At 48.7% G+C, this 23,329-nt stretch overlaps 9 protein-coding genes across 9 annotated transcripts; 5 read left to right on the plus strand and 4 right to left on the minus strand.

Annotated features, from left to right (window-relative positions):
- Positions 1 to 179: 179 nt before the first annotated feature.
- BU25DRAFT_413959 (uncharacterized protein) lies at positions 180 to 471 on the plus strand (the record flags this gene model as incomplete). Its single annotated transcript, XM_033707172.1, has 1 exon — positions 180 to 471. A coding segment is annotated over exon 1 (272 nt), but the record flags the coding sequence as incomplete, so codon positions are not given.
- Positions 472 to 2,131: 1,660 nt separating this feature from the next.
- Positions 2,132 to 4,623, plus strand: BU25DRAFT_461585 (uncharacterized protein; the record flags this gene model as incomplete). Its single annotated transcript, XM_033710454.1, has 4 exons — positions 2,132 to 2,215; positions 2,271 to 2,400; positions 2,456 to 2,811; positions 4,267 to 4,623. The coding sequence occupies 4 exons, from the start codon at positions 2,132 to 2,134 to the stop codon at positions 4,621 to 4,623; spliced, it is 927 nt and encodes a 308-aa protein (XP_033557975.1).
- Positions 4,624 to 4,726: 103 nt separating this feature from the next.
- On the minus strand, positions 4,727 to 5,460 carry BU25DRAFT_413960 (uncharacterized protein). Its single transcript, XM_033707173.1, has one exon. It carries the CDS (start codon positions 5,381 to 5,383, stop codon positions 4,817 to 4,819), a length of 567 nt encoding a protein of 188 aa, XP_033557976.1. The 5' UTR covers positions 5,384 to 5,460; the 3' UTR covers positions 4,727 to 4,816.
- Positions 5,461 to 5,492: 32 nt separating this feature from the next.
- BU25DRAFT_493971 (uncharacterized protein) lies at positions 5,493 to 6,107 on the minus strand. Its single transcript, XM_033711750.1, has 2 exons — positions 6,095 to 6,107; positions 5,493 to 5,955 (listed from the first exon to the last, which is right to left on the minus strand). Exon 2 carries the CDS (start codon positions 5,920 to 5,922, stop codon positions 5,710 to 5,712), a length of 213 nt encoding a protein of 70 aa, XP_033557977.1. The 5' UTR covers positions 5,923 to 5,955; positions 6,095 to 6,107; the 3' UTR covers positions 5,493 to 5,709.
- A 54-nt stretch (positions 6,108 to 6,161) lies between these two features.
- On the minus strand, positions 6,162 to 6,812 carry BU25DRAFT_461587 (uncharacterized protein; the record flags this gene model as incomplete). The annotated part of the gene is made up of 1 exon (XM_033710455.1): positions 6,162 to 6,812. The coding sequence occupies one exon, from the start codon at positions 6,810 to 6,812 to the stop codon at positions 6,162 to 6,164; it is 651 nt and encodes a 216-aa protein (XP_033557978.1).
- A 5,194-nt stretch (positions 6,813 to 12,006) lies between these two features.
- On the minus strand, positions 12,007 to 13,436 carry BU25DRAFT_166969 (12-oxophytodienoate reductase 1). The gene has a single exon (XM_033700787.1). It carries the CDS (start codon positions 13,220 to 13,222, stop codon positions 12,122 to 12,124), a length of 1,101 nt encoding a protein of 366 aa, XP_033557979.1. The 5' UTR covers positions 13,223 to 13,436; the 3' UTR covers positions 12,007 to 12,121.
- Positions 13,437 to 14,833: 1,397 nt separating this feature from the next.
- BU25DRAFT_166960 (glutathione S-transferase) lies at positions 14,834 to 15,844 on the plus strand. The gene has a single exon (XM_033700786.1). The coding sequence runs from the start codon at positions 15,065 to 15,067 to the stop codon at positions 15,740 to 15,742; it is 678 nt and encodes a 225-aa protein (XP_033557980.1). The 5' UTR covers positions 14,834 to 15,064; the 3' UTR covers positions 15,743 to 15,844.
- Positions 15,845 to 17,441: 1,597 nt separating this feature from the next.
- BU25DRAFT_413964 (Aldo/keto reductase) lies at positions 17,442 to 19,018 on the plus strand. Its single transcript, XM_033707174.1, has one exon. The coding sequence runs from the start codon at positions 17,849 to 17,851 to the stop codon at positions 18,968 to 18,970; it is 1,122 nt and encodes a 373-aa protein (XP_033557981.1). The 5' UTR covers positions 17,442 to 17,848; the 3' UTR covers positions 18,971 to 19,018.
- A 3,109-nt stretch (positions 19,019 to 22,127) lies between these two features.
- On the plus strand, positions 22,128 to 23,081 carry BU25DRAFT_461591 (uncharacterized protein; the record flags this gene model as incomplete). The annotated part of the gene is made up of 1 exon (XM_033710456.1): positions 22,128 to 23,081. One exon carries the CDS (start codon positions 22,128 to 22,130, stop codon positions 23,079 to 23,081), a length of 954 nt encoding a protein of 317 aa, XP_033557982.1.
- Between the last annotated feature and the right edge of the window lie 248 nt (positions 23,082 to 23,329).

The following is a 23,329-nucleotide window of genomic DNA, read 5'->3' on the forward strand; positions in this document are numbered from 1 at the left end:
GCATGGTACAGACTGGCTTTCCTAACCTGTGTGCTCATCATTTCACCAAAAGTACTAATTGGGATTAGTGGATTCCACCAAAAATACCAATTGGGCAGCAACAATGGAATATAGAATATTGCCTGTGCACAGTGGAATAAGACAAAGAAAATTTGATGCATGTATCAAGTACACATAATCACTGCATTGCACACCTTGTATGCTATTTTCTGACAAGAGTGCTGACAGAATACCAGGTTTTATTGGGAGTTCACCAAAAATACTAATCAAGACTAGTGTGCTCGGCGGCCAACTATACCCAATCAGGCTGTCAATCACCAAGATTGCACCTTTCGACAGCAATAACTCTACAATCAAAGCACCTCATAACAAGGCAAGGGCATGTTTGAACTCCTGGAGTGTTGGTCTACAATATCGGCCGAAAAGGTCAACAACTTTTTTCCTAACCCTTACCCCCATTTGCCTATTCATATCACATGGTATCATAGAGTCTATCTCTTCAAAGGCAGATTTCATAGTCATTGTGGTGTTGAGTAATTGTACAGTGAAGTATGGGTACAAAAAGGTGGTTCGGCGCATTACGCGAATCCGCGCATTACTCGCACGGACACGACCAGGATAGGGCCCACTTACGATCTGTACCACAGATGCCAGTCAGCGGCTTGCTTCATTAGTCTGTCAAGTACTAGCATAGAGCCAATTTACAGCCCATATTACAGACATTAGTTAGCAAGCCCTATCCAAATAGTAGTCATGATCCCTGAACACGCACCTGGCGATCTTGAATCTCTTTAACGTGGCTTTCTCCCGTGTTTTGGGATACCGGTAGGGCAAAACTTGCAAAAGGCATTGCAATGTCGAAAAGAACAAAGCATCTCATCTTTAGAGAGCGAAGCAGTGTCAGCAGAGGTTGAGGGAAAGCAGAATGCGTGCAGAGAGAGCAAAAGCTCGGTGGGACCTTCGCGTCTTGGGATGGATTCCACTCCAAATAGGCTTCTGCAGTCGTACAACTTGAAGCCACTCCCAGAGCAATATAGTTCAAGGCACTATCGAGCCAGTTAGCTATAGCATTTGACTTAGCACTGTGTCAGGCGGGTGTTGCTGTCGGTATGGATACACTAAAACTTCGCACGAGTCAAGTTGCATGTCCGCACACCCCAATCCGCTTGTGCCACTCGAACATGCGTCAGTGTGGTTGCGCAATGACGTCAGACAATAGCCATCTTCGCCTTCCCGAGCATCTGCGATTAAGAGATTATCAACCTCGCCCCGCCACGTTGCCAGCCCACTTTACCTGTATGACTTTAGGAAACTTGCTGCGTAATGTGCACGTTGCAGAGGAGGCCGCGCGTGGAAAGGTAGGGATGGAGAAATGTTCACAAGCGCAGCCACCGCCTGCACGTTTGGGTCGTGCTGGGCTTGGTTTAGGAAGTGCTGTTGACAGAATTGGCATGCAGGAAACCAGTCGAAGATCCCTATTTTCCGGTCGTCCAACGCTATCTGAATCAACAACAATACGATTGAAGACGGACTCCTTCTGCGAAACTCTTGCCCTCAACTGAAGCGTCAAATTTACTGTGGTCTTAGACTGGTGGAGGTAGTACGAGCCTCAGGGTGATCTTTTTACACCCAATTGAGTGATTGATCTGTAGATCGCTTGCGTGTTGACAAATTGGATAAGTTTACCTGCGTGCACTCTCTATCCCTTGCGCCCCGCTGTCCGAGGATCTCCGAGTGTCTCTGATAGTGCGCCACTGGTGTTCTGTGATAGCAGAGTGAGGCGATTTCGGCCACAAAAGTTACTGCGTAGATATGATAGCTTGAAACAAGAATATTGTAGTTCTATGGAAGCCATTTACGCGGTACTCCCCAACTCATTATTGGTTCTCTAGGGTATAGCCACAGCAGCTGCGAGGATCTGAATGCGTTGTCTCGGTTTGGGGAGATGACGGCGTGAGAGGTTTTTGGAATGGTCATTTCCGGAACCTAGTCATCTTTTGATGGGACCTATATAAAGCTCTACTGCACGCATTGCTTAAAGAATAAGTCCATCTCGTCTTGCATTCACTTCCACACTTCGAAAAACTTGTAACCTTGTTGAATACTCAAGCCTATCGCAGCATACTTCAACATGCGATTCAGTATCGTCACCTTGCTCATCACTGGTCTGGCTACCGTACAGGCTGTAATCTTCGGCCGCAGGATCACTGATGAAGTATGTGAATCCAGTCACCGAAATTTCCTGGTCTTTAGCTAACGTAAACGGAAAGTATGACGACCTCGGGACTACGCTTGGAGTAGCCGTGACTCCCACACTTGTTAGTGATGGCGGAATCGCCTACAACAACTTCGGATATGTCACAGTCGGTGCTGTGAACAGCAAAATCCCTCAGTTAACTGGTGAGAATTCCCAAGATGAAGAAAACTCTGAGCAATGCTTACAAGTCCTTCGCAGGTATTGATCCGCAATCTGGAAAGAACGTTGCCCTTCTTCAGATGCCTGCTTCAGGGTCCTTCTCAACCACTGCAAGGTGCTTTGAGCTTTCAGATTTCTACGTTGGCTGCACAACGGCCAACCTGGAAGGAGCTGTAAACATACCTCTTCCCTGTACAGTGACCCTCAAGGCGTACAACGCGGAAAACAAACTTGTGGACACTAAAAAGGTCGAATTTACCCCCAATGGCCAGCCGAAGAGCACGATGGATCGGTTCGTTGTGGAATTGAAACCTGCCAAGACGGTAACAGTGGATGTTGCGATTCTGAATCTGGGAAGCATCGGGTCGGCAGCGACGGCGGCTTTGTTTGATAATGTGAGCTATACCCAGTATGACCAGTCGCAGACGGGACGCGCATCTTGTGGTGAGGGATTCTAAGGGCTCGGTACTATTTGAGGTCACAGGATTGATGTGAAAGGTTGTAGATCAATGACCACTGCCTCGGCGCTCAGTCATCAGGACAAGATCGTCGATCGCCATAGTATAACCTCAAGATTTATCGTCTTATATAGTCTAGACTTTTAGTTGACGTTAAATTTAAATCAATCAACCTCAAGATATATGTCGCGGCGTAAACAGCCGCTGAACATGATGGAAACTACGCTTTTTTGCTTGCTAGCTGGAAGGCGTCAATATATACATGCCCGAGACGTGCTAGTCCAGAATAGTTACGGGAGTGGCGGTCGAGGCATATATAGGACCAAATTGGACCGCAACAACATCTACTCCAAAATACCAGGGCTTACGTTTCTTCAGCTTGACCATTCCAAGCCGAGTTCGAAAATCGTGTGGTTTCACAAGCCGTGTAAGACATTGTAAGACGGCATTCGAGTAACAGACCTCTATTTAATTTGCCAAACCGCAGGGCTTGATGTCCATCGCACGAGATTCTGTCACATAACCGGGTTTCATCATATCTATCATGATTGGTAGCAAGCATGAGCGACCGAGAGCCCTTTGAAAGCGCATCGCTTTTTAACTTACATCTACCCGGATTGCGTCAGCACTTATGCTCGTGATGCAAGCACAAGCGTAACACTTAATGCTGACAGTGGCTCAAACAAATGAACAACATCTTCGCATGCTACTCGTTGCAAGGCAGATAGACTACAAAAAGCTGTCTTCCGTAAAGGTTATTATGCACAGGTATAGGACATGACAGAAACGAGTGCAGCTGCTATTGCTGTATCGTCCAGAGTATACATCAGGCTACGGCTAAACCTAAGTAGGCCTTAAAAAGGGGGTATTTTGTGGCTAGCGCGACTCAGGGGGCGACTCACCCCCCAACTCGTGGTCTATTCCCAATTAGGGACGAGCAGAGCGCTATTCGTGAGGGTCGCGTGGAGGTAGGCGTACAATAAGCGACGATCGGAACCGATTGCAGCCAAGTACTATTGAGGCTGCTCGATTGTAGAACAATTGGCTGCGTTATGGGCTTGTGGAGAGCTCAGATACTGAGATGGAGAGGCATATAGCGAGGTTGGAGAGAGGGAAGACAAACACAGCAGCAACAGCTACCCCTGAGTGCTCACAGGCCTCACATGCGTCACAGAAGGGGCCTCCTTCACCAACACTCCTCACGCTAGACTAAAATAGGTAAACATACTGCCGTACTATGTTACTACTCCGTAAAATGGGCCTACACCGTGATATTGGGACGTTACGGGGCATCAATTGACCCGTAAGTAACCGTGACAACCTCTAACTGTAGCCGTTTACGTACGGTTGGACACGCTGACTCTTCCATCTGCTGCAGCGCAAAGGCGTCAGGACCACCGCAACCGCGCGCGCATCACCCGCAAAGCTAAGAGTAGCAACAAGAACGACCGCAAATACTACTTCTGGCGTCTGGCGCTCAACCACCGCATTTACATGCAAACGCAGACGCCTTGGATCAGATGGAGGTCACAGAGCAAGTCGACAAGCTGGAAGCTGCTGTCGACAATCAGTCAGGAGGAGTTTGAGAAGAGCCTTGAGGGCATCGAGAAGAGGAGTGGCTGGAACAGGGCCAAGGCACGACCTAATGGCGCAAAGAGTAAGCGCAAGAGGGTCGTTGTGGAGGATGGGAATGATGACTGGGAGGATATGGATAACGAGTCTCTGGCAAGCAAGAAGCCGAAATTGTGAGGGCATAAAAGTATTGCAGGAGTATGTGGCGTTGGAAAGGGCCACTGTGGCATTGATACCATCAGATTGCTTGCTGAGCGTCATTGAATGAACATGAGAGCACAATAATTATCGGTCCAATTTCCATCGCTTTGCCTACTCGCCCAGTTGCATATCAAAGAAGACTGCGTCAAGATTGACTATACCCCCTCGATCACTCCACGCGCTCGTTGTGACTGTCCCTTCCATCGGTCACATGTGGTGATGGCTCTACCTGATTGTCTTCAAGACTAGAGATACTCACTTCATCATCTCCTCCTACACGCTTGTATGCGTATCCCAAAGATGACATCGGTGGAATTCGAGGTGGTCCAGATTTATCAGACGACACTGGCCGATCTATGGCAGCGCCCTCACCCGTCCATGCACCGTCACTCAAGTCGACACTTTCTCGTCTGTCAATATTATGATGTGCTTCTGCGACGCCGGTACTCTCTGGTCCATCAGGAACAGGCTCGTGCCGTTCGTGACTTGCACGGCCTTGTGTGTCGGACTGTCGCGTGGGCTGTGCGGTCGTGGATGGCTTAAGAAGAGGGCCCTGGGTGGCGTCCTTGGCGTCCTTGTTCTTTCGCCAGAAGCGCAGGCGGGTCACCTGACTTGGAGCTGGAGCTCCAATCTCGCTACTAGTAGTGATGTTGTTGTAGAGATGCCGCGTGTTGACTTTGGTGTTTGTATGCACAAGGCTAAGGCATGCCAAGGCGTGTGCAACGACAAGTATCATGTGATGAGCAACCTTGCCAAGGCCGCCCCATCAGCCGAGGTCGCAACTTTCCCTCAAGCTCCGACGCTATCCCCACTCTTGCCAGCACCGTTCCTCTAGCACTTGCTCACTCCCCTGCGAAGTGACCTCCACGGGACTCCGAACGTCGAGAGGTCTGGCTTCAGGATATTGATCCCCGTCAAGCGGGTCATTGACTACGCGGTAAGCCTCGACTCCATTCCTGCTTGTAAAAAACTTGCCTAAATGCCGCACTCTATGCGCATTCTATAAAATTTCCTGCCTTGATGTCCTCGTTTATCTGTCTTCCCAGCCTGACGTATTCCAAGTCAAACCGCGCGTAAACCGCACGCAAACCGCCGTCCAAACCGCCAACGTAAAACACTCCATGAACCCCTTCGACGAGCTCTCAATCGAAGAGCCATACGCTTACGTGAAAAGAAATTCACCCCGGTCGAGGAAATTGTTGCCTTGAGCGCCGGGCTTCCAAAGAGCCAGAATACTCTGCGCACCGCCATGGCCATGGGCGCCGACCGCGGCATCCTCCTCTTCCCAGCGACTGCAACCAAACGCGCCTAAGTTGTTATTAGGCCCTCTTGGCCTACCTACCTACCTACATGGCAGGGAGCTGACAGGTTGGAGTACTAGCACTAACCTTTTTTGCCCTATTTAGTACTGGTCCCGGATTGACTCCGTGACTGCCCCTCCACTTACCCCTTTGAGCCATTTTGGCTCCGTAGCCTCCGCTGCCGTGTTGAACCTCCCATTCCTAGCAGCTGACTCACGGCCTGTATGCTGCATCAGCAACCCGATCATATGCTGAGGGTTTGCCACGTTTGCTGGAAATCATAGGCACAGGATTTGTTGCGCTAGGATCATCCTCGCCAGCAAAGAGCAGCAATGGCTCAAGGCGACGGATGCCAGTGCTCTCGTTGTCGAGCGAGGCCGCAAGGCGATGTTGCACAACGCGGCGGGCATTGGGCGAGGCAGGGCCCTGCCTCTTACGTGACAACGTTGTGTCGAAGTGACTCTGGAGATCGGCTGGCAATGCGCGCTGTGTATCGGCGTTGATGCCGTAGGCTTGAAGCGTGACGCGCGTGTCCCAGGCGCTGCGTGTTGGCGACCCAGAACGCGCCGACATGGACGGCGAGGATGTAGATGATCCAGTAGGGCTATCAATATCGGAGGCAAATTCTGATGGCTGCGAGTGCCGTACGGATGCGTTGAGAGTGTGCTGTGTGAGGTTTTTGCGCGTGAGGGGCAGCGTATACCCCTGGGCGGAGTCGGTGTCAATGGGGAATAGCGACAGGCGACTGCGGAGCGGATCGCTGTGTGCGGAGCGCTTAGCCGAGCGAGAGACGTTGCAGTCGGCGTCGCTATCGCCCTCGTCGGTAGGAGCAGTGCTACTGCCGGAGCGTGCACGCTTTGGCATGATGGCAGCTCGGTGCTGCGTCGTTGTGTTGTGATGCTCTGAGCCGGACGCTAGCGGCTTCCCGTTGTCGTAGAGACCTCAGCGCGTGCCCCTGCAGCCCCACCGCCCCATGTCCAATGCGCTGAATATCGCGGGGTATTGACGGGACATGAACTCAACAACTCCAAGCAAAATTCGCAACGAGGCGAGCAGTAAAAGGCGCAGTAAGATCTGCAACGCGGGCCATACATACTATCCAGAGATGAAGCTGCCTCGAAGCGCACTGCTCTTAGCTCTCTCGTCTAACTTCACTTGTAGCTGTGCTCGCGCTCCACCCGAACTTCCGTACCGCCCAACCATACACCTGCAAGGCTCGACAAAATTGAGACTATAAGGCCACGCATTTGCGTACGATAAGTTCTGATGATGGAGCATGAACTTGCTGTATTCATTCGCGGCCTCCTTGTCATTTTAGCACTGCAGTCAAGCCAGTAGGTAGTTGTTGGCTTGGGAATGTTGAGCGAGCACGATATGCCTGCAGGAAGGCGCAAAGCCGCTTATGAGAGGTGCTTGTCTGCTGGAGTGCCTATGTAGACCCTCCATTTGGTTATCGCAGATATCATCTACTGGCATGGCAGGCAGTTATACGAAGAAAGCTGTCCTTCTCCTTTCGTATCTTCAGAACAGATGTCAATTTATAACTACACGACATCAGAGCACATGCACATGACGGAACTAAGCCTAAAGTGGTCATAAAAAGGGGTCGATTCGCCGCTAGGTCCAAAGGGGACGAATCAGGGCCCAGGCTGCGGACTGTTCCATAAGAGGGGCGAACTGAGCGCTATTTGTGAGGGTTGCGTGGAGGTAGGGTATTTCTTTGGTCTTCCCCCAGGCATAATATAAGCTGAGTAGTAGATGTTGCTAATAAAGAGGCTTTAGGGGAAGACTGCATTTGGCAGTCAGGAGATAACTCTTCTTGCACTAGTGTGTTCAGGACATAACTCCTTTAGTCTTAGTGCTGTGCAGCGCAGTCTTCCACCACCACAACCTTCCACCTCAAATATCTCAACAACCACAACTCAGACTGCAGTTCTAAAGAGTGCGTTCTACTTACACAATCTGCCTCTATCTATAAATAATTTGAAACTAAGATTTCTTTCCTTGAAATTTTCTAACCCTACCTGTATATCTCCTCTTTAAGTCTAATAGCTTAACTGATGCATTGTTGTATTGCAAAGTTTAACATAACTGTAGTTGGGCAAGGCTTAGTAAGCAGCACTAGCTAATGCATAGATCTGTCTTGGTGCAGTTCCAAATCTGCCAGATGCTCAACTGCAACTAGTAATGCTATATGCAACTAATTATAAGAACACAATATGCTTCTTCTGAGTATTTTTCTCTGTACCATGTTACAATCAGTGGTACACTAGGTAGCACTGACAAGGATTGCTCTCACGCTAACATAGGCAACAACAGAGCAGTGGCAAGTCTTGGTTAAGCTGAGACAGAAACAAGGCTAGCTGTCAGACTGCATATATGCTCTCACTGATCTCACAATCCAACATACAGCAACAGAGCACGCAGAGCACTCTGCATGAACGCTCCCACTGCTCTCACTGCGCTGTCAGATCACACAGAGCAGACTGTCATGGTATCCTCTCCAGATCCCCTGACACTATCCGGATCTGCTCCGTACTGTCCCTGACCGTACGCACCAAATCCCCAGTGTCCTTACACGCCTCCAAAGCGGACATACAACCTCTGGTCACCTCCGGAGAGGGCCTGCAACCTCCAAAGCGGGAGTATTAGAATTCTGCAAGCCCCGCTCTGGGACTTGCAACCCCAATACCTATCCAACTCAGTTCTGATTATTAACCAGTAACCAAACAAACCCACACGTAAGTATATAGACTATTGCTGGTACAGTTCTGTTCGGTACACAACGTCTTGTACCTACTTAGATACCATATGTAGTAATTGATTTAGACTCCTAGCGAGTCCTAAAGGGCCTACTCGTAGCATCTTCGTGACACAGACTGTAAGGGTATCTGTGACAGCGAGCTTAGTAACAATGGGGGGTGGTCCCATAAGGTTAATTGCTACCGTTTCCCTGGCCATTGTGTGCCCGATTATCTATGCGCTCTCGTCCGTACCACGCTAGCATCCCAATGGGTTAGCGCCATCATCCCGACACGTGACAGCCTACTTCACTACAGCACCATGACCCCGTTACACAGACAGATCACCAGATAGACACGTTTAGTATATAGCATGTAGGAACACAACCCTTATGGTTTATGTTCAACCTCATCAATTAAGTTTGTCATTGGATCTCAACCAACCTTTGAGCTAGACAGACTGCCTGTACTACTCATTGTTACCCCAAGCCGTTGTTAGGTGTTTCACCCAGGCAACTTACCCCTACTGTTCCAGAACCAGAGCTCATCCTTGAGAACCAATTGAATAGTACTTACGAGCTTTGCTTAAAGTACAACTTCAACAGACCACTACAGGACTACGCCAAACTTGGCCTCCCAAAGTTAAGGGTATTGACGCCCATACTGTAAGAAGGTGCCTTGCACTATGCCTATATATTAGATGCAGAGCCCAATATCAGCAGTTGTGCTGATATTGATGTACTTTTTGGCCATTTGGCACAATGGGGCTCTGCATTGTTACACATACCATCTGAGCAGGTAGGCATGCAGTGGTAACCTTCTCTACCATCTCATGAGACCATTTCATATCAGGTATTCACCATACCCAAGGTGTGTTGTGGCCAGATCCCCAAGCAATGCTACACTTGTCACTGAACTTAAACCAATGCCTTCTCCAATCAAAGCCTTGCCAATCAATAGCAAGATGGTAACAAAGTTTTGCTGTAGGTTTAATGATTTTTGGTCTGCACTTGTGTCATCCTGACATGGCTTGCAGCCAATAACAATCCACCTAGTCACTCCTCATGGAACCTCATTGTAACGCCTTGGACCAAAAGCGCTCCGATAATGTGTAGTCCCACAGGGACTCAGCACACTGCTCTCTTTCCTGTCGCTAACTACTTCCATGTCACCTAGACATGGGTAGTTTCGATTCCCCTCCGAACTGTGTACTTAATCAGTTTGGCACAGTCGTTAGATAGAGTAGTTTTTCTGTATCCTTTCGTACAAGACCTATAGGTGTAGGGAATTCAATCCTAGTGTTCTCAACGTCCCAGCACTCCCATATGCCTCGTAGTGGACTCACACTTACTTTGGACATCTTCCCTACTGGCCTGCGTCGTTACACAATTCACCTCAGCAACTCCTTCCTCAACCCACTCCTCACTGATCCTTTGTGGTATTCCCACACTTGATCCCTTCTTTATTATTTATCCCTTCTATCACTTGTGGTATTCCCACACTTGGTCTCTTTCTGTAACGGGGTCATGGTGCTGTAGGGAAGTAGGCTGTCACGTGTCGGAACGATGGCGCTAACCCATCGGGACGCTAGCGTGGTACAGACGAGAGCGCATAGATAATCGGGCACACAATGGCCAGGAAAACGGTAGCAATTAAATCTTATGGGACCACCCCCCATTGTAACTAAGCTCGCTGTCACAGATACCCTTACACTTTCACACCCCTATCTTCAACAAGCCTGAACCTTCCTTCCACCAATCCTTCCATCTCAGAGAGCAGTTGGTATCCCCAGCTGGCCCCCTCTCACAGCTTGGCTATGAACGTGCGGTAACCTTGTTCTGCCATTGCTCATTGGATAGTACGCTATGAGACATGTGGGTGGGTGCTGCTGAGGTCTTTCATCCCTGCCTCCTCCACAAGCTTACGGTACTCAATTTTGGGCTTCTGTTGGGTAACACGTTGCAGCCAGCAATGATCTCTGCTAGATAAAATTGTTGGACGGCCCATTCTGGGTCACAACGTGGTTCCAGAGGTCTCCTTCCATTGAGCAATGGTTTTTTGGATGCGGTGTTTTGAGCAGTGAAGAGCGGCTGTGATTTCCTTACTCTCCACACCAGCATCATGTAAGAACTGTACCAACCGTTTCTTCCTCATACTACTCACACGATTGCTATCTGACTCCTAACCAATCCCTACCCTACTACCTACCGGTATCCCCCGAGCTACATCGAGCTGTTAGGTATATAAGCAGGGCAGTGTACATAGTTATGGTAGATAGTTTTTGAGTATCCTTTCATACAAGACCTATAGGAATAGAGGTTTACTCCTAGTTCTATCTATCCCAGTGCTCCCATACACCTTGTAGCGGATTCGAACCCATATCGGAGTCCTCTCTTACCTGTGTCGTTACACATCAAGTTGAGCTAAGCAATAAACGCGCTGCGCTTCTGATAATTCACCTCCAGGCATCCAATCCCCTGAAATTTAGTACTAAAAGAACTCTTGTTGATGTAGTCATATGCTATCAAAGAAGATGCTGTTCTGGAGAATTGAGGGGTGATGGTGGCTTGTACATTTTGCGCAAACAGACTTTTGGCTTAGTACAGTATAGAGGAGACATTCAGAGCCATGCTAATGTGGCCATTAAGCCATAAAACAGGCCCGCTCAGTTGATGAGGCACATCATCTGTCATGGGTTTAGACTGTTTGGCTCCCAGTACCCATATCTATTGGGTTACTTTACCTTTTTGGTTGGTGTAGCTCAGGTGGGACCAAGCCGATGTTGAAGTCGTACTTTAAGCAAAGCTCGTAAGCACTATTCAATTGGTTCTCGAGGATGAACTCTGGCTCTGGAACAGTAGGGGTAAGTCGCCTGGGTGAAACACCTAACGACGGCTTGGGGTAACAATGAGTAGTACAGGCAATCTGTCTAGCTCAAAGGTTGGTTGAGATCCAATGACAAACTTAATTGATGAGGTTGAACACAAACCATAAGGGTTGTGTTCCTACACATATATATACAGTCCACCAGATCTGCTCGCTGACGAGCAGAGTTGGTCCTGGCCAATCCGGATGGATTGCAGTTCGTCAACGAGCATCGTACCATGCTTGTTGACGAGCACTCACGTGTGTCAGCTCGGCTGAGAGCAATCCCCTAGGCGCCGGCCGGGCGGCCTTGCCTTGCTGCACCTCCCCCCAGGCCTCCGTGTTTGGTTGGCGGTTACTTATTGCTTGTCGTCCTATCGTGGGACATAGGATCGTAACAGCCGAGCCCTCACATCATCTTCCACAGGTCGTCACAACTTCATCCAAAAAGACATGCAATATGTAGCCGATCAAAGAGCTTTCTGTTGGTAAGTTCATTGAGCTACATCTATCATGCTGACTAATCCTAAGGTCTAATTGGTTGCCTAACCCCATACTTTTCTCTTCCTACAAGATTGCCTGCACTTCTTTCCATTCCTTGCTGAAGGGATAGTCGATATAACCCTTCTCTGTCTTTGGAATATAGAAGCTATCCCGGTCATAGGAGCTGAATTCAATTCCTTTGGGAAGTCTGAACACCAAGTCTGGGTTACTGATGAAGTATTGTCCAAACACCACCACGATTTCCCTATCATTGTGGTCTTCCAGCAACCTCTTGGCAGTGTTTGAATCATATCTACCAGCAATGAGCAGTGGGCCACGATAGTAGGGAAGTAAAGTGTTGAGAATACCGTAGCCCTTGACATCTGCACTTCCAGAAATGCTCGTTTCCACAAGATGCAGATACGCCAGGCCAAACTTGTTCAGCCTTCGGATGGTATCCGCGAAATGTGGGATTGGGTCTGTCATTTTTATGCCCTGGAACTCAGAAAATGGACTCAGTGGGATACCTGTTTTGTCAGCCCCCACGGCGTCGACAACAGCCTGTGTAACTTCTATCGCAAACCGACTCCTGTTCTCGGCGGAGCCACCGTACTGGTCTGTCCGCTTGTTGCACGTATCTTTTAAAAACTGATCAATAAGGTAACCGTTTGCGGTGTGGATTTCTACGCCGTCAAAACCTGCTGCAATAGCATTGTTGGCGGCTTGTGCGTATTCGTGCACGCTCTGTTCGATCTCTTTGATGGTCATCTCCTTAGGAACTGCGTAACCTTCACGTAACTGAGTTGCGTTGGAACTCTTTACTGTGATGTTGTTTTTCTCCGTGAAGTCTCTATCTGCCACTCTGCCCAAGGCCCAGAGCTGTAGGTAGATGAATCCTCTCTTCTTGTGTACTTTGTTGGTGACCTTCTTCCACGCACTGATTTGGCCTTCGGTGTAGATACCTGGCACGTTTGCGTAGCCTCCAGATTGTTTAGAGACGATTGTTGCTTCCGTGATCAGCAGAGTTCCAGGAACTGACGCGTGTTGGGCATAGTATTGTGTCGCCATGGGAAGGATTTCGTGATCATCAGATGCACAGAAGCGTGTCATGGGGGCCTTAGCGATACGGTTCTTAAGTTCAATCGAGCCAAGTTTCATGGGCTGAAAAAGGCGGGATTCTGACATTGTAGTGTTCTGCGTGCGCTCGTTATGAGAGACCTGAACGCTTACAATAGTCGGATATAGGTAGTTAGGAAGCGTACTATTGATTTTGAAATTTACGCACAGTCCGGGACTCAAAACATTTTATGTGCAGTCTGCATGGTTTGAAACATAGTTAATAGATTCCGGCAGTTGGAGTACGTGATGTTGGGATTGTTCCGTGCTATGACGTGACGTGATTTATCAGCTGGTGCAAGGCCTTATATACCGAGTCCGTGCGCGTGACGCCCACCATCGCGTAACGCCCCGCTTGACTAAATTGTGCATTGTCCAACAGGTGATTGCTCGAGTTGATCTCCCCAGCTTGATAATGTCTCTGTGTTGTTCTCATACGGTCTCTCCTTGATGGCGCCCGCCGGCGGAACCAGCGTGTTTGCCCCTACCGCAACCGCTATGCCGAAGTTGACGAGGCTGTGGCCGCAGTTTGCATCACATGCGTGTCGGCAAACTGCTCGAAACGTTCGATTTTTCCGTTGAGGAGGTGCCACACGTGTGATGCCCTGGCTTCAAAGTACCGGCCTGTCTTGCGATGCGTACCTTGGTAGGTCCCGACTGCGACGATACGCTCGTTTCCGTCTACCAGATACTCGAGCGAAAAGCGAAAAGCGTCCCAATCTCGACTTAGGACACTGAATACGTTGCTCTGAATTTCCGCTCTGCTACGAAACACCCCCGGTGTCGGGAACCCATCGCTTTCCTTCCACACAATGTTGGGTGAAATATCCTTGTAAAAGGCCTCTAAATCGGCGTTGTCGTTTGCGGAGTAAAGGTTTTGAATAATCTCGAGGTTGCTTGAATGGACCATGATATATGGGTTGATATCATGTAGAACGTGAGTGCACCTCTGGAGTTCACTGTAGCTGCCCTTCATCTGTGTTATATGTTCCGAGTTAGAATTTGTCAAATGCACTAGTGCTTACTATAGCATGCTTTGTCAGATGGCAATCAGCCCGCTAGGTAAGCAATGCGTAATTCGAAATTCCCTTCTACGTAAACAACGGAGTGGGATTCGGAGTTAACTTGAGACCACATGTGCACCAACATGGAATTGAAGGTGCTGACATTGTATCTGATTTGACGTCATTTGCTGTGCGAACTGGCCGATGAAGGCCCCCGATGTGGTGTAAGCGAGGCGAGCCTAATCAGGTGCTATTGTATGCTTCCGAATGTCATAAAACCCCAGTCGTACAAAGTCCCGGAGGACACGGAAGGGGAGTCTAGCCCGTGTTCAAGTGACTTTGGTGACACAATGATTTACATGGAACGATGTTTATTGCTTTCAAGGGCTTTGTTAGAGACACCCAATAGATATAGAGTCAGTACAGTACACGTAAGTCGCTTTTGAGCAGCTGCCACGGAATCTCTGACTTGGCTCATGTCTAGCTATCGATTTCCCTTGCTCTTGATCTTCCGAAAGAATTGCCCTTAGTAGTCCAGCATGCTGATATTAGTTTCACCGCCATTGGCGATAAACGACATCCTCAGAAGGCATGCTTTGAAATCCTTCACGTGGCTTCAGCCCGCAATGACTTCATATTACCCAATCATGTGGCGAACGCCAGTCCGGTTCTCTGCGATGTCAGCATTTAGCGTTCCACGTCCCCCATTCCACGTTTAGCTACGCTCAGTGCAATCTCTTGCAGTCCGCTTTTGTAAATGCGAGTAGGAACACTTCAGAATGCTCGGCCGAATACATCCAAGGCAGGGCGGCTATATATACAGCCATGACTGCTGCAAGTATTGTACACGAGTCTGTATTCGACTTGAATTTTCGCAGAAGGCGAATATTAGAAGCTCGCTTCGACAATGCCCGAATTAACGCTATATCGCAAAGATGGCGCTTGTTCCTTCGTTCCACATGCGCTCTTGCGCCACCTTGCTATTCCTTTCAAAGCTATCGTTATGAGAGAGGGCCCGGATGGCTACGAGGCGGCGGACGGTAGCCTCACGCATGCGGAATATCTAAACATCAATCCCCTCGGTTATGTGCCTGTCCTCATCGTTGATGGAGAGGTCATCACGGAAATGCCGGCAATCTTGACAATGATTGCCCATCTAGCCCCAGATCAGGAGGCGGGAAGAGAAATGCTTGGACGAACGCCGCTAGAGAAGGCCAGAGTGGTGGAATGGATGGCTTGGCTATCAGGCTCGCTACACAGTCTCGGGTTTGCGGCGTTTTGGCGCGAATATCGGTTCGTAGAGGAGCACTCGGAATGCTATCCTCCGGTGAAGGAAAAGGGCAGGAAAGTCATCAAGCAATGCTTTGAACGCATCGATAAACGACTAAAAGGTAGAAATTACGCCGTTGGGGATGCCTTCACTGTGGTGGATTTCAACTTGTATCTCTTTTGGAGATGGGGAAATGACATTGGTTTCAATATGAAAGAAAGATTCCCGCACTATGGGTTAGTCTTGCAGAACACGGAGAAGTTGGACAGCATAAGAGGGGCAGTGAGGGAGGAAGGACTCTCTCTGTATGCCTAGTTGTAAAAATGACTAACAACTCAATCGCTATCGACTTCAGTACCAAAGCAAGGAGCATATTCTAGGGAAGTGCTAGAAGTAGAGACATAACTGTTAGATAGTTTGACGCGCTGCGCATGCTTACTGTTCCTTTGGTGCTAGTCTACTTAAGCAATTGAATCGTGGCGATTGAACATTGCACTCTCTGTTGGCTGGTCTTGATAGTTACGATCGTGCGCTTGGTGCGACTGTCTCATCATAACCTGCGCTGGATGCCGAGTATTGTTCATATTGGGAAGAGAGAGAAGAATGTGGTTGAAGGACAAGAGGGATTAAGTGGCTACGGCTGAGGCTACAGTTGTAGCTGCAGCAATGCAGAAACGCAAGCTGACAACTGCTATAATGTACCCGTGTCCGTGCGCGTACTGCGCTTTTAGCGTAATGCGCATCAGAAGCCTTATACAGGCAACCTAAAATTGAAGCTGTAGAGCCACACACAATTCCTATCACAACTAGCTTCGTAGTGGAGTACTCTATAGACCTATGCGACAAACTTTTGCTATACATATCTTGCTGGAAGAGTGATTTTCTGGCTGCAAGTGTTGTATTTTGGTCAAGGAGCCAAGGGCAACTCATGAGAAACCACACCACTTTGAGCAGCTGCATGTTACGATCCATGAACAACTCGCAAAACAACACTGAACAAACAGGACTACGCAACGAGACGAGAGCAGCCAAGGAACTGCAGTATCGATTGACCGAGCTGTGAAGCCGCGTCAGTGATACCCAGTATAATCAACACTCGCAATATCTGTTATACGAACCGAGATTGTACAAAAAGGACTGCAGTGGATACAACGTGGATCTCGTACACAAACAATCGTCACAGACCCATATACCAACCCACTTGCAGAGGACCCACGTCGACAACGATCAATAGGACACCGAGGACCGAGTATCAAGGTCACGTCGACAACGCTCGATTGGACCAAGTATCAAGTCACTGACGATACTTGATATGAGCAGTACAATCAATCCTCCTGTCAAGTATATAAGTAAGTAGACACGCTGCCCTTATGGCATTGTGTTCAACCTCGTCAATCAACTTTGTTATTGGAATCTCACCTGCTCTCGAGCCAGACAGTATACTCTGTACTACTCATTGCAACCAGTCGCCATGGTCTTTGACTAGACGACTACCCCCTGATTATCACAGCGGTTTATCACAGGCAAACCTCTGCCGCTTCGAGCTCGCTCAGTGATAACAAACCCATGACGGCTTTCTGTACCTCTGCTCATCCCCAAGAACCAATTGAATAGTGTCTACGAGCTTTGCTTAAGACACGACTTCAACAGAAGGCTGTAGAATTAGAGACACTGCTCGGTTGTTGACGCAAGGGAATCAACCTGGAGCAGTGTGAGGCGTAGATGAGGGTATGTTTCAGTATAGTGTTCTGTAGGTTTTATCTTTTGTGAAGTATTGCGATCAAATCAAATAGAACTTGACAAATCGCATATAGTTTCATAGCACAAGCCTGCAGGAGAGTCTCCTGCACATAGCGATCTTTTTTGCACAACATTGGTGTTTCCCATTCTCGTAGTGGTTGAGTCTTCTGCCGCCTTCCGGTCATAGAGGCTTTCATTAGTGAGGCCGATGACGTCACGCTTTTTGCTAAATACTCTTCTACAACACCCAATGACTGTCCTTCACATCACGGCAAGGGTAAGTCGAGCATCTAAAGTCACTCAGTAACCACTTTACAGTCGGTATCTGAGCTATGCACGGCTTCCTCGGACGTACAGGTGCTCACTAGTATCAACATTGATGACGTCACCGTTCGCTCATCCATACAACACCACACCATTTTGCCCTACGGCCCATGCACGATCTGACTTCTGTAGCTCAGATCCCAGTAATATCTGGCATAAACGTGTAAAACATGCCCGATGAGTGGAGCACAACGTGTATCTGGCATGTATGGGTCATGACAGCATCAGCGATGTGCCTAACAGATCAGTCCCTGTGTCTCCATACATAAAAGCTTAACGGCACTGGGCAGTTCCACCGGTCTACAACAACATTTTTCCTTCTGGTATTTCCACCTGAAACGTATCTAGATATTCGAGATGCAGCACGTCCTCCAAGCTGGCCTCAGCTCCGGCATGTCCGCCGTCAGCGGCATTCACACCGGTAGCCATGTGAAGCCGAACCCTGTCCGCGAAACCAACCCCAACTTTGACGGCCTTGCCGCTGTCATCCCAGAAAGAGAGGTTCCTTCCGCGCGCAATCTCGTCACCTATAAGGGCAAAAATGGCAATGTCCAAGCACCACCCCTTTGCATCGGCGCATGGCCCTGGGGCGACAAGTCAACCTTTCACTGGGACGACTCTGAGTTTCCTGCTGTTCAGCAAGCATGGCAGCTCTGCGTCAGCCGGGGCGTTAACTTCATCGATACAGCGCAAGTCTACGGCACCGGGGAGTCAGAAGCAATCTGCGGCCGTCTATTCCAAGGAATGAACAGGAATGATTTCGTGATTCAGACGAAGTTCTTCGTCGTTCCACAGCTCAAGGATATCTTGCATCCACAATCTGCACCACTGAAGAAGCTGGAGACCAGTTGCAAGAACCTCGGCGTGGACTATGTCGACATTTACCTTGTCCATGGACCCATCCACGTCCAGTCCATCAGCATGATTGCCAAGGGTATGGCTGAGTGCGTCGAGAAGGGTCTTACCAAATGTGTCGGTGTAGCGAACTACAGCACAGAAGACATGATCAAGTTCGCAGATGAGCTTGCGAAGTACAACGTTCCACTCGCGATCAATCAATGCGAGTTCAGCGTTCTCCGCCGTCAACCTGAACTCTCCGGTCTTCTTCAAGCTTGCAAAGAGCGCGGTATCGTCTTTCAGTCTTACTCGTCTCTCGCACAAGGCCGTTTGAGTGGAAAATACAACGCCCAAAACCAGCCACCGAAGACATACCGCTTCAGCAGCTACGACATGAAGGATGTTGATCCCGTGGTTTCCGTGTTGCAACAGATCGGCGAGAAGCATGGTGTGAAGCCGGGCGCTGTAGCGCTTAACTACAACCTCTGCAAGGGCATCACACCAGTGGTGGGCATCAGGAAGTTGGAGCAGGCAAAAGAAAACTGTAGTAGTTTGGAGTGGAGATTGACGAATGACGAGATCAGGGAGATTGATGGGGCGAGTTTCGAGGGGCATACTACGCAGATGTGGCAGCAGGGGTAAACCGAGATAGAGCAAAGTATATAGTACAATTAAATGTCCTTTTAGTCTAGTCCTCTGGACCTAAGTCAACTCTAGTGGAAAGAGAAGTACACCTCACTACAAATCCTTGTTCACACCGTCTGCTTAGCGGTTCAGGTACGTCGCCACGACAGTTTCTACATTGATCAGATTCAGTGTCGGGAAGATGCAAAGGTAATGTCGTCTGGAAACTCACATGATCCATTCACATTGCCCATATTAGTACTAGGATCTGTCGCAGAGCCTCGATATCCTGAAATGCAGTTAGTAGTTGTGCCGCGCACCTTGGCTGTGAGATATTTACCATATCCTTGCCATCTTTCTTGTTCCAATGAATCATGAAGCCGATTGCGACACCAGCTCTCATGAGGCCTGCGATATGCAATGGTCATCACAGGATATCGGTGATCGTCAAAATGTGCTGACCCCCCCCCATGGATCAACATCAACTGTCAACCATGCAAGGAGGAACACAAGCACTCTGACAGGTCAGAATACCTGATCTATAGGGGAAGCGAGGATGCTATATACTCCGCTAGATACCCGGTACCAGAGACCCCAAGACCCTGATCCACTCCTTCACAGCCACTCACAGATGCCACGGATCAGTGTTGACATCACAGACGTCATCAGCCTCATCATCTAGATTGCCAACCTAGGGCTTAAGTGTGCCTCTACCACACTGGTCCTGTCATCCACCCTTCATCAGCCAGTCAAGATCAAGCCTTCTACGGGTACCTGCATGAAGGTTTGCAAGCGTGCCAAAGGACAGGGGGTCAACACATTTCGACGATCACTATAGACTCCGGTCAAATGACACAGCACTTACAAGACCGCCAGGACCCCGAAGAACAACATGGCCCGCTGTAGCACCAACGGTTCCTATCGCACCAACACTTTCCCACAAGGCCATCTTCTCCTCGAGCTCGTCGATTTCCGACTGAAGCGTTGCGTTAGCCTTGCCTAGGTCATCCATTTCTTTGTCGTGCTTACTTTCCTCACCCTTAGCCCTGCGCTGAACGATCCAGTGCAGACACCAAAATCGGTCTGCCGATTTGTGAAAGAGGGTTGGATCTGAGCCGTGTCTTGTTCGAATTGTTTCGCCTCACTGCTTAAATTTAACCATGTACCTTGATGTACTCGTTGAGGTACTCCTTTTTCTTTTCATATGGAATACGGGGCTCAAGGACAACTCGGAGAATTCTCCTTCAAGCCCTACAGGAGATGATCAGCGTATTCTGTTTGTGACCAATGTCTCAGAACTGTAGTCTACGGGCTGCATACTTGCCCATGGACATGTTGAGCTTTGAACTCTTACGCAGGGTATCTGTGTGGATCTGCAGAATTTTAGTGATATCCCAGACGCGTTGTAGACACTTGGACATAACTTCTGGAGCTCTTTAAATCGTGGCACGAATCTGAGCTCGCCAAGATTCTTGCTATCAATCCCGCTGAGTCTGACGGCCAAGTTGTTGCACATTGTGATCATCAGCTGACAAGTTTTAGCCGCTTCGTCAGCATTGGGTTAAAATCGTCTTTTGGCTTATTCGCTCTTGAGATATTTGTTCAGCCTCTTGTCGAACGCTTTCCAATCCAGTCCTTCCATAAACGTATGGGGATCGACCTCAACAATTGCCAGAGCTTGGGCCTCCGTGACCGAAAGATTTGAAACGACATGGAAAATTTCTGGGGCGTAGGACTGGCACCAAGGCGTTCTCTAGCCAGATCAACGACTGATCTTAGCTTGGTGGTGGTGTTTCCATGTCGGCCATTTTGCAGGAAATTTCAGAAGGATGATCGCAAAGGATAGTCAGATAGTGAGATAACGTCGTGAGATTCCTTGTGTTATATGAATATACAATGACCGTGCGAAGAGGTCCCCTTGATAATCGGTTCAATATCGACGCTAACATCACTGAGCTGAGTCTGGCCTCAACAGACTATACGGCTGAGTGCAGGCGGGTTGCCCTCTCTCAATGAGCCGGAGACTGCCTGGATCACTTGAAGGCATCATATGAGCAATATCGACACAAGAGTGAGGACACGGAAGCCTTCAGCCGCTATATCAAAGATGTCTCAACTGTGAACTTCGACGCAACCAATCGTATCGGGTGCGCCGAGAACCAAGATGGTGTCAGTTTGCTCGACGCTTCTTAGTCCGGAGCGCTTGCATAGATTCAGGTCGTTCGATAGTCGTAGTATTATACCACCCGGGGCTGCGTGGATTTTGTAGGAAAAGGCATTAAACATGTGGCGGCATAGGCCGCTGTAGTACACTGATAGCTACGGTAAACGGCAACGTAGGACTCTCGGGTTGGTGGAATACTGCGCTGAGTTGCTATCTAGCTAGGAGAACACAACTACAAAACTGACCTGTAACACACTAGACTAGTCTGCCAGGGGTATAGTCAGACCTTGTACGGACCAATCGATACCGCAACAACAAAATATATTCGCTCAGCACATTACTGACATACTTCGCGGAAGCTGCAAGATGGAGCGCTTTGCTATCTTGAGAGATGCCACTAGCTTGCGCATTAGCTGCTTGTCGGCGGTCTGTTCGGTGAAGCTCGGCCGCAGCGATCGTCATCGCGGAAAAGTCGTGGCAGCCTGGTGTTGGCGTTGGTGCTTCAGTCTACCACCGGACATTCAAAAGTCTTCGCCCACCTGCTAGCGTCAGCACTAACCCCACTTTGACCGCACCAATACACCAGAACAGTGAATTGCACACCACAACCACGCACCCAAATCTTAACCAAAACACTTGCTGTTGACATGAAAGGACACCCAGAGCTCTCCCTTCAAAAGCGTACCTTGCTTGTGGGGGTACAGGCTTCAGTTGGGGGGGTCTTGGAACCAGATTGTGAAGAAGCTTCAGGAGCCACGATCAACCATCAGAAGCTCCTATGCAGCCATACTACGCCGCGCAGAAGGAGTAGAAACTCTTAACGCAATGCTTGCTTGTATAGATCACTCTCCCAGATCCGGTCGGCCTTGTATAGCTGAGCCTGGAAGCGCTGAAAGTATTCAAGTACGCAATGACGTACTTCACTGGAGATCATTTGAATGAGCTGAAGCTGCCAACCATACCCGCCCCGATAATGATCAGCTGAAGCCGGACAAAACAAGGAGAATCCTGATGGATAAGAAGCATGTCAACGCTGGTAATGTTCACCCAAAGAAGCGCATCAAAAGCAACAAAAGACCATGGAAGGATAAGCTTAACAAGGAGCATAAGAGGGAGCATACATTGGAGCATATGGTTCAACATGAGATCATTCAAGAGGAGCCTGTTGAGCACAACATTATGATTATTGTTGTAGATGAGTACTGTGTAGGCTTTGGTGGTGCCCAGTTGGAGCGTGTGAGCATGTTGGAGGGTGAAGATTCATATGAAGTTGCTCAAGAAGTATCTCCTGAACGCTTTAGCCTCATGCAATGGGGCGTTGCTTGTGGTCAAGATGAGCACTACTTTGATCGTATTCAGCACATCTGGGAGCCAGAAGATGAGCAGTTATCTCACGAGCTTGTTGCCAAACTTGAAGCTACACACAAGAAGTTGAAAGAAAAAGCTCGTCAACAACAGCGCAACGCTCTCATCCCAGGAACTGCTGAGTTCCACCATCTTCAGCGAGTCAATCAGAAGATCAAAGATGACAACGCTAAGCTTCTGCATGGTGTAAGGAAGGGAAGGCAACAGCGCAGAACTTCTAAGCAACTGTTCAAAGAGAAGGACTTCAAGGTGACAAGAAAGGGTGGCCTTGATCATGTTCGGTACACCTTTGAGATCTATGAGAAGGAGCTCATCCCTTACTACCTAAGGCTCAAGAATACGCACCCCGGCAAGACAATCTACATCTCTGAAGATGGTGCAACTCCTCATATGAAAGCAAGAGAGTTGATAACTTCAGAGCTTGAAGAAGCTGGTGTACTCTTCTTTGACTGGCCATCAAAGTCTCCTAATCTCCATGCCATTGAAGACATCCAGAATCACCACAAGAAACTCCTTAAGAAGCTTCGATTTGAGACTAACAGTGCGTCAAAAGCAGCCAAAGATAAGGCTAAGGTTAAGATGAGAAGTATTTGGCAATGAGATCCTCACTTTTATGATGTTGTTCAACGGGTGGGTTCTGTAGCCAACTATATGGCACTTGCACAGAAAGCACGCTCACATGGGGGCAATAACAACTTCAAGGCATGATTCAGTAATATCAAAAACAAGTTTGCAATACTCAGTATACTCTATTTACAAGTGTTGTGGTTGAATTCAAAAGTATGTCGTGTTGAATGCAAGATGCCATTTTGGGATTATGGCCCTTGCAGGTGGGCGAAGACTTTTGA

This window comes from Macroventuria anomochaeta (genome assembly GCF_010093625.1).
Source record: "Macroventuria anomochaeta strain CBS 525.71 unplaced genomic scaffold BU25scaffold_34, whole genome shotgun sequence".
NCBI lineage: Eukaryota > Fungi > Ascomycota > Dothideomycetes > Pleosporales > Didymellaceae > Macroventuria > Macroventuria anomochaeta.

Bases quoted from the DNA above. Each gene is read 5' to 3' on its own strand.
- BU25DRAFT_413960 (XM_033707173.1), bottom strand. From the start codon at position 5,383: ATGATACTTGTCGTTGCACACGCCTTGGCATGCCTTAGCCTTGTGCAT.
- BU25DRAFT_166969 (XM_033700787.1), bottom strand. From the start codon at position 13,222: ATGTCAGAATCCCGCCTTTTTCAGCCCATGAAACTTGGCTCGATTGAA.
- BU25DRAFT_413964 (XM_033707174.1), top strand. From the start codon at position 17,849: ATGCAGCACGTCCTCCAAGCTGGCCTCAGCTCCGGCATGTCCGCCGTC.
- BU25DRAFT_493971 (XM_033711750.1), bottom strand. From the start codon at position 5,922: ATGCCGCGGTCGGCGCCCATGGCCATGGCGGTGCGCAGAGTATTCTGG.
- BU25DRAFT_166960 (XM_033700786.1), top strand. From the start codon at position 15,065: ATGCCCGAATTAACGCTATATCGCAAAGATGGCGCTTGTTCCTTCGTT.